Source organism: Pelophylax lessonae (assembly GCF_965119305.1).
Source record: "Pelophylax lessonae genome assembly, chromosome: 9".
Taxonomy (NCBI): Eukaryota; Metazoa; Chordata; class Amphibia; order Anura; family Ranidae; genus Pelophylax; species Pelophylax lessonae.
In genome coordinates, this window is record NC_138776.1 from 4765867 (window position 1) to 4775992 (window position 10126).

At 54.0% G+C, this 10126-nt stretch overlaps 1 protein-coding gene across 1 annotated transcript in view; it reads left to right on the plus strand.

Annotated features, from left to right (window-relative positions):
* LPCAT3 (lysophosphatidylcholine acyltransferase 3) overlaps positions 1–6142 on the plus strand; it is a 68787-nt gene extending 62645 nt beyond the window's left edge. The window contains exons 12-13 of the mRNA XM_082268268.1: positions 3449–3577; positions 5987–6142. Of these exons, the coding sequence (XP_082124394.1) occupies positions 3449–3565 (117 nt within the window). The 3' untranslated portion in view covers positions 3566–3577; positions 5987–6142. The remainder of the gene's footprint in view (positions 1–3448; positions 3578–5986) is intronic.
* The last annotated feature ends 3984 nt before the right edge of the window (positions 6143–10126 follow it).

Here is a 10126-nt window from a genome sequence, read left to right on the forward strand (position 1 = left end):
AATAAAGCTGATAGAAAAGCTAAAAAAAAAAGCTTAAAAACTTAGCAACACATGATAGTTTTTCTCTATTGGTTACTAAAAAGCGCCAAAGCCTAAAAACTCATGCAAAAACGCTCAGATGTGAATGCAGCCTTAGGGCTTGTTCATACTAGCTTTACCCTCTGAAGAGAGATCCACGTTCAGATCGCTCTTAAGAGAGCATTTGTATTGCCTCATCACCGCCTGCTTTAACCCGTTGATCCCCACACTAGCGCATTGCAACTGCGTGTGTTTTCACCCTTTTCCCTTGAATGGGTCACATTCAGCAAGCACTACACCTACCAAAAGTGACGGGGGGGGGGGGGTTTGATTCTTGGCACAGTATTGGAATGTGTACTCCCTGGCTGTTCCAACTAAAGGGGGTAGCAGTTGGGGGGCAGTAAAAGTGCCCCAAGTGTCTTTACTCTGCTTATGGAAGCAGTGGTCTCCTTGCAGAGGTCTGACACGCCCCCTGGTGAGTCAGAGCTCTCCAATCAGCAGCTTTGCTGGCTCAGTAATGGATGTGTTGGATCTCCTCTGCAGAAGCAGTGGTCTCTCTGCAGAGATCTTTTATGCCCCCTTATGAGACAGAGCTCTCCAATCAGCAGGGAGCATTGCTGGCTCAGCAGAGGGTGTGCCTGACCTCTGCAGACAGACCACTGCTTCCATCCACAGAGCAAGGATCCTTCTCTGGAGCCTGCATGACAAGGGACAGTGGTCTCTCTGCAGAGGTCTGATGCACACCCTGCTGAGCCGGAGCGCTCCAATCAGCAGGGAGCATCAGCTTTGCTGACCTGTGTGCTTGACCTCTGCAGACAGACCACTGCTTCCATCCACAGAGCAAGGATCCTTCTCTGAATCCTGCTGGCAAGGGACAGGCTTTTCTACTTGGGATGTGGCTGCTTTTCTCAAAACTCAAACGGTACGACTTTGCAAAGTTCTTTTGGCGTTGATGCACCTGGACGGTATTGGTTGATTTCAACTGAGAGTTCAGGGACTCCAGGGTGGGCAAAGTCTAAGAGGTTGCCGAGCTCCTAAAGCTTCACTGGGGGTGAAGTAGCAGAATCCGTCCTAGGACCTAGGTCAGAGATCCTCAAACTGCGGCCCTCCAGCTGTTGCGGAACTACACATCCCATGAGGCATTGTAACACTCTGACATTCACAGACATGACTAGGCATGGTGGGAAGTTTAGTTCCTGAACAACTGGAGGGCCATAGTTGGAAGACCCCTGCCCTAGGGCGTCCATAGGGAGATTTTTCCATTGGGTCGTCGCTTCTGCTTGGGACCCTAGTAAAAACTTGACATAGGCTTTACCCTAGAGCAGGGATCTCCAAACTACGGCCCTCCAGCTGTTGCGGAACTACACGTCCCATGAGGCATTGTAAAACTCATTACACAGTCATGACTGAGAATGATGGGAATTGTAGTTCCTGAACAACTGGAGGGCCGTAGTTTGATGACCCCTGCCCTAGGTGAACACTTTTAGGCTTGAATAGGGCTGTCCTCCAGAGTATGGACCTCCTACAAGTCTATGATGGCTTCCTATGCTGACATGTCCATGGCTTACGAAGATTTACCATCAGATCCCAAAGGCTGCAGGGAGTGACCCTTCCTCTGTGTGTGGAAGCAGTGGGTTCATGGCAGAGGTCTGATACACCCCCTGCTGAGCCGGAGCGTTCCTACCAGCAGGGAGCATCAGCTTTGCCGACCTGTGTGCCTGACCTCTGCAGATAGACCACTGCTTCCATCCACAGAGCAAGGACCCTTCTCTGGAGCCTGCATGACAAGGGACAGTGGTCTCTCTGCAGAGGTCTGATACACCCCCTGTTGAGCCGTAGAGCTCCAATCAGCAGGGAGCTTCAGCTTTGCTGACCTGTGTGCCTGACTTCTGCTGACAGACCACTGCTTCCATCCACAAAGCAAGGATCCTTCTCTGGAGCCTGCATGACCAGGGACAGTGGTCTCACTGCAGAGGTCTGATACACCCCCCCTGCTTAGCTGGAGCTCTCCAATCAGCAGGGAGCATCAGCTTTGCTGACCTATGTGCCTGACCTCTGCTGACAGACCACTGCTTCCATCCACAAAGCAAGGATCCTTCTGGGGAGCCTGCATGACGAGGGACAGTGGTCTCTCTGCAGAGGTCTGATACACCCCCTGCTGAGCTGGAACTCTCCAGTCAGCAAGGAGCATCAGCTTGCTTGTGCCTGACCTCTGCTGACAGACCACTGCTTCCATCCACAGAGCAAGGATCCTTCTCTGGAGCCTGCATGGTAAGGGACAGTGGTCTCCCTGCAGAGGTCTGATACGCCCCCTGCTGAGCCGGAGCGCTCCAATCAGCAAGGAGCATCAGCTTTGCTGACCTGTGTGCCTGACCTCTGCAGACAGACCACTGCTTCCATCCACAGAGCAAGGATCCTTCTCTGGAGCCTGCATGGAAGGGGGCAGTGGTCTCACTGCAGAGGTCTGATACGCCCCCTGCTGAGCCGGAGAGCTCCAATCAGCAGGGAGTATCAGATTTGCTGACCTATGTGCCTGACCTCTGCAGATAGACCACTGCTTCCATCCACAGAGCAAGGATCCTTCTCTGGAGCCTGCATGGTAAGGGACAGTGGTTTCACTGCAGAGGTCTGATACGCCCCCTGCTGAGGTGGAGCGCTCCAATCAGCAAGGAGCATCAGCTTTGCTGACCTGTGTGCCTGACCTCTGCAGACAGACCACTGCTTCCATTCACAGAGCAAGGATCCTTCTCTGGAGCCTGTGCAGAGGGGGACAGTGGTCTCACTGCAGAGGTCTGATACACCCCCCCTGCTGAGCCAGAGCACTCCAGTCAGCAAGGAGCATCAGCTTTGCTGACCTGTGTGCCTGACTTCTGCTGACAGACCACTGCTTTCATCCACAGAGCAAGGATCCTTCTCTGGAGCCTGCATGGAGGGGGGCAGTGGTCTCTCTGCAGAGGTCTGATATGCCCCCTGCTGGGCCAAAGTACTCCAATCAGCAAGGAGCATCCACTTCTTTTGGCTTTGATGCACCTGGACGGTATTGGTTGATTTCAACTGAGAGTTCAGGGACCCCGATGGTGGCAAAGTCTAAAGAGGTCCACAGAGCAAGGATCCTTCTCTGGAGCCTGCATGGTAAGGGACAGTGGTCACACTGCAGAGGTCTGATACGCCCCCTGCTGGGCCCAGAGCTAATGCCCATTGCTAATGAAGGAGGAAGGTTCAACGTGGGGGGGGGGGGGGGCTTGTCTACCACGCTATGGGACTGTACCATGTGCGCAGCTAGGTGCGGGGGTTTCTAGGTCGGTGAGGGAGGGTGAGGTGAGATAATGTTTTACCAAAGTGAACCTGTCCTTTTATCGATGCACAATGGTGAGTAAAATGCTTTAGCGGAATGACTGACCCTCCTCTTCCTCTTCTTCTTCCCTTGCAGGTGTACTTATCGGTCTATTTTATGGGCCATTTATTCTTCTTATTGCTGCTCTTTGCACTGCCTTATCTACGGTTAGTCCTGGTGCAGAAGAAGGACAAGCTGGAGAAATCCCACTGACAGTGCTCAATGGTGAGCGCCTTACTGGTCTATTACATATTCATCCAAACTGTGTTGTAGCCAATCAGCTGAAAGTATAAAAAAAAGAAATAAAATGTTAAAGCGACTCTGCAATAGGAGAGAATTAATACTTACCTGACCCTGCCCCCGCCCCCCGCCTGTGCCTTTGATGAGTGGTCCCATGCTCTGTGGTTCCAGTCCCTGGCTGCTACCTCTTTGGCTGGCAGAGCTCTGCATGCAAGTGCAGTTAGGAGGCATGGGTGACAGGACAGGTAAGTATTATTCCATGAAGGAGGGTAGCTGTGCGAATTTTATTAGTGATTAACCCTTCCATGATCTAAGGAGACACCTAGACCCAACGTTGGCAATGTCAGATAATTTATATGCTTAATGACATGTAAGGCATTCATTTTGTCCAGTTTTAATCAAAATTCTACTGTTTTTTTTTTGGCTGACAAATGCACTAAAATGGAAAGATTTCTTGTTTAATACTATATTTGTATCTGATAAGCACAGTATTAAACAGAAGTTAACTAAACTGACACCTTCAAGCAGCAATTTCACCTGCAAGCTGAAGGCTTATTTTGTCAATCTTCAGCCTGCATGTAATCACTACTATCATACCTGACATAGTGATCACATGATAGGAAAGCCAGCAATGGGGTGCGAGTTGTCATGCGGTTTAGAAATGTCTAATCGCATGAAAAATGGCTCTGGTGTAAACCAGGGCTTAAAGCCACCACCTGCACCAAGTGTTGGCTGGTAGCTCTCGAGGGAAGGATGCATTTAAACATAACCCCATTGCGGGGCATCATGCAGCAGAATGGTATTTTACAGATTATGGTGGAAAGGGGTAACCTCCTTCAGGCAGACTATTAAACCTAGACCAGTGTCTCTCAACCATGGCAGGGTGGTCAGTGAGCCGTATGTGGTGGCCAGGGCAGTCAGGGAGGCATAAGTAGTGGCCAGGGTGGTCAGTGAGCGATGTATTGTGGTCTGGGCGGTCAGTGAGCGTTATGCAGCGGCTGGGCAGTCAGTGAGCTGTATGTAGCGGCCTGGGCGGTCAGTGGGCCGCGTGTAGCGGCCTGGGCGGTCAGTGGGCCGCGTGTAGCGGCCTGGGCGGTCAGTGGGCCGCGTGCAGCGGCCTGAGCGGTCAGTGGGCCGTGTGTAGCGGCCTGGGCGGTCAGTGGGCCGTGTGTAGCGGCCTGGGCGGTCAGTGGGCCGTATGTAGCGGCCTGGGCGGTCAGTGGGCCGTATGTAGCGGCCTGGGCGGTCAGTGGGCCGTATGTAGCAGCCTGGGCGGTCAGTGGGCCGTATGTAGCGGCCTGGGCGGTCAGTGGGCCGTATGTAGCGGCCTGGGCGGTCAGTGGGCCGTATGTAGCGGCCTGGGCGGTCAGTGAGCAGTGTATAGTGGCCGGGCAGTCAGTGAGCAGTGTATAGTGGCCGGGCGGTCAGTGAGCAGTGTATAGTGGCCGGGCGGTCAGTGAGCAGTGTATAGTGGCCGGGCGGTCAGTGATCTGTGTATAGTGGCCGGGCGGTCAGTGATCTGTGTATAGTGGCCGGGCGGTCAGTGATCTGTGTATAGTGGCCGGGCGGTCAGTGATCTGTGTATAGTGGCCGGGCCGTCAGTGAGCAGTGTATAGCGGCTGGGCGAGCAGTGTATAGTGGCTGGGCGGGCGGTCAGTGAGCAGTGTATAGCGGCTGGGCGAGCAGTGTATAGTGACTGGGCGGGCGGTCAGTGAGCAGTGTATAGCGGCTGGGCGGGCGGGTGGTCAGTGAGCAGTGTATAGCGGCTGGGCGGGCGGGCGGTCAGTGAGCAGTGTATAGCGGCTGGGCGGGCGGGCGGTCAGTGAGCAGTGTATAGCGGCTGGGCGGGCGGGTGGTCAGTGAGCAGTGTATAGCGGCTGGGCGGGCGGTCAGTGAGCAGTGTATAGCGGCTGGGCGGGTGGTCAGTGAGCAGTGTATAGCGGCTGGGCGGGCGGGCGGTCAGTGAGCAGTGTATAGCGGCTGGGCGGGCGGGCGGTCAGTGAGCAGTGTATAGCGGCTGGGCGGGCGGGTGGTCAGTGAGCAGTGTATAGCGGCTGGGCGGGCGGGTGGTCAGTGAGCAGTGTATAGCGGCTGGGCGGGCGGGTGGTCAGTGAGCAGTGTATAGCGGCTGGGCGGGCGGGTGGTCAGTGAGCGGTGTATAGCGGCTGGGCGGGCGGGTGGTCAGTGAGCGGTGTGTAGCGGCTGGGCGGTCAGTGTATAGTGGCCGGGGCGGTCGGTGAGCTGTATATAGTGGAGTTTTTAGCCCTGAAGATCCCAGATGGCGCCCCATTTGAGGAAGGCTGGCCTAGACCTTAACCAATCAGAGAAATCGATAATCTTGCTCTCCAGCGTTTGTTCGTCATTGTAACCCGTCCTTTCTTCCTCTCTCCTCAGATTGTACAACGCTCCTTGCTCTTGTGGCAATGCTGGGAATGTCCTTCAATGCTGTTTTTGGGGGTTCAGCATTAAGAACTTGAGGATCAAGGAGTCATCACTGCCAGAAAGGACACAATATGCTGATACTAACTTTTTTCTCTTTTTGTTTTTTTTTTTAAACCACAAACTTCTTGTCTGCTGCCGATGGCGGGCAGAGTCTCTAACGATGTTTTATAGACTTTTCTACCGTCTGGGCCTGTATCCCGGACTCTATTACTTGAACTTTTTAGGTTTTTTGAAGACTTTTCACCCAAGGCGTTTCGAGTTCGGCTTCCTTCTACTTACACCACAGAAATCAGCAAACCACCATACTGACGTCACGCCTGTTCTCTGTCTCGTCTCACATGGCAGCTAATGCAATGGGTTAGTGGAAATCCCAATAACACCTAATCACTGGATATACGACAGCGCGGTCCGTTCTCTATGGCCGGTCATTTTATTAGATTTGTTAATGTAAGAGTCGTGAGGAGGGGGGGGGGGGTCCTGATTGTGTACAGATGAGGCCAGTGTGATGCAGGCCCCTCCCCCTGCCGGCCACGTTGCTGCGTGTGTGACAAGACGTGGCCAATTGGAACTTCCCAAATGATATTGCAAGAAAAGTGCACTTGGATTGGCTAGTGCTGTCATGTGATTACAACCGTGGCCTAGTCCTGCCTTTTTTTAAGAGTTGCAATAAAGCACTCTGTCAACTCACTGTGGTGCTATGTGGTTATTCTCCAATCATTGTTATCCGGTTTATTATATGCATGCTTTGCACAACGGTGAAAGGAACCGATTTACCAAAATGTGGAAGAAGAACCAATGCCTGCGCTGTTAGTGCTGGGACTATGACCGTGGTAGACCGTGGCGGGACAAGTTCATCTATGTCCACCCAACTGATACCCACCCACTGATTTCCACCTACCCACATCACCCGCTGATTTACACTCCCCCCACCTACAGCACCCGCTGATTTACACTCCCCCCACCTACAGCACCGCTGATTTACACTCCCCCACCTACAGCACCCGCTGATTTACACTCCCCCCACCTACAGCACCCGCTGATTTACACTCCCCCCACCTACAGCACCGCTGATTTACACTCCCCCCCCCACCCACAGCACCCGCTGATTTACACTCCCCCACCTACAGCACCGCTGATTTACACTCCCCCCACCTACAGCACCGCTGATTTACACTCCCCCACCCACAGCACCCACTGATTTACACTCCCCCACCCACAGCACCCGCTGATTTACACTCCCCCACCCACAGCACCCGCTGATTTACACTCCCCCACCCACAGCACCGCTGATTTACACTCCCCCCCACCTACAGCACCGCTGATTTACACTCCCCCCCACCTACAGCACCCGCTGATTTACACTCCCCCACCTAAAGTACCTGCTGATTCCCTCCCTCCCCACAGCACCCGCTGATTCCCTCCCTCCCCACAGCACCCGCTGATTCCCTCCCTCCCCACAGCACCTGCTGATTTACACTCCCCCACCTACAGCACCCGCTGATTTACACTCCCCCACCCACAGCACCCGCTGATTTACACTCCCCCACCCACAGCACCCGCTGATTTACACTCCCCCACCCACAGCACCCGCTGATTCCCTCCCTCCCCAACAGCACCCACTGATTCCCTCCCCCACCTACAGCACCCGCTGATTTACACTCCCCCACCCACAGCACCCGCTGATTTACACTCCCCCACCCACAGCACCCGCTGATTTACACTCCCCCACCCACAGCACCCGCTGATTTACACTCCCCTACCCACAGCACCCGCTGATGAACCCACCCCACAGCACCCGCTGATTCCTTCCCACCCCACAGCACCCGCTGATTCCTTCCCACCCACAGCACCCGCTGATTCCTTCCCACCCACAGCACCCGCTGATTCCTTCCCACCCACAGCACCCGCTGATTCCTTCCCACCCACAACATCCGCTGATTCTCACCCACCCCACAGCACCCGCTGATTCTCACCCACCCCACAGCACCCGCTGATTCCCACCCACCCCACAGCACCCGCTGATTCTCACCCACCCCACAGCACCTGCTGATACCCACCCTCAGCACCCTCTGATTCCCACCCACAGCACCCGCTGATTCTCACCCACCCCACAGCACCCGCTGATTCTTACCCACCCCACAGCACCCGCTGATTCTTACCCACCCCACAGCACCCGCTGATTCTCACCCACCCCACAGCACCCGCTGATTCTCACCCACCCCACAGCACCCGCTGATTCTTACCCACCCCACAGCAACCGCTGATTCTTACCCACCCCACAGCACCCGCTGATTCTCACCCACCCCACAGCACCCGCTGATTCTCACCCACCCCACAGCACCCGCTGATTCTCCCCCACCCCACAGCACCCGCTGATTCTCACCCACCCCACAGCACCCTCTGATTTCCACCCTCAGCACCCGCTGATTCCCACCCACAGCACCCGCTGATTCTTACCCACCCCACAGCACCCGCTGATTCTTACCCACCCCACAGCACCCGCTGATTCTTACCCACCCCACAGCACCCACTGATTCTCACCCACCCCACAGCACCCGCTGATTCCCACCCTCAGCACCCTCTGATTCTCTCTCACCCACCCACAGCACCCGCTGATTCTCACCCACCCACAGCACCTGCTAAATTACCACCTACAGCACCCGCTAAATTCCCACCCACAGAACCTGCTGCTTCCCACCCACAGCACCCCGCTGCTTCCCACCCACTGACAGCACCCACTGATTCCCACCCACTAACAGCACCTGCTGATTCACACCCACCCACTGATTCCCACCAAAAAATAACCCCTAGGAGGTGAGACTTTTAAGGGCACAAAAAGGTACAAGGTGTAAAACAATAGAAAAATATGTATTACATATAGATCGAATAAGCACAGTAAAAAGTCATGCGGATTACAACAAACCAAGAGCGGCTGTACATAGATAACCCACAAATCTGTTTGGTAACATTGGAGAAACACCAAACGCGTTTCGAGATATCAAACAATTTTCTCTTGGTCGGGGTGAAGGGCTAGGAGTACAGCAGTAATCAATCAAATGGTACACCACATGAAGTTGAAAGCCGACCGTCGGACTGGTTTGTTCAGGCGCTCAAACATATAAAGCATCCCAGGGAAGGGCCTAGACCCCCCATGAAACCACACTCCACCAAAAGGGCCAAAATGGAACCAATAAGTAACTGATGTGAAGCCCAGTAATCAAACCATGTAGAGGTGAATCATATAAAGGGAGTGGTCACAGAGGGTAATAAGCAGGACAGGTGAAGATCCGGATCATACTGGTAGATGGTATTCTTGTGTCCAAATGTGTGAGAGCTAAACCAGAGCTCTGAGCGCCTGAATAAACCAGTCCGACGGTCGGCTTTAAACTTCATGCAGTGTACCATTTGGTTGTATTATGGATACTACTGTACTTATGACCCTTCACCCCTGACCAAGAGAAAATTGTCCGATATTGTGAAACGCGTTGGGGTATTTCTCCACTGTTACCAAACAGATTTTTGGGTTAACTATGTACAGCCGCTCTTGGTTTGTTGTAATCCGTTTGACTTTTTACTGTGTTTATTCCATCTATATGTAATAAATATTTTTTATATTGTTTTACTCCTTTGTGCCATTTTGTGCCCTTAAAAGTCCCACCTCCTAGGGGGGGGGGTTTTCTTTGCTGTTCAACAATTACAGCATGCAGCCGCTTATCCAAGTATCTTTGGTAGTACCATTTCTCATTGATACCCACCCACAGCACCCGCTGATTCCCACCTGCCGATTCTCACCCTCCCACAGCACCCGCTGATCCCCACCACCCACCCACAGCACCCGCTGATCCCCACCCGCTGATACCCACCCACCCACTGATTCCCACCCACAGCACCCACCCACTGACTCGTACTCACCCACAGCACTCGCTGATTCTCACCCACCCACAGCACCCGCTGACCCCCACCCACTGGTTTCCACCCACCCACTGATTCCCACCCACAGCTCCCACTCACCCACAGCACCCGCTGATTCCCACCTGCCGATTCGCACCCGCTGATCCCCACCACCCGCCCACAGCACTGGCTGATTCCCAC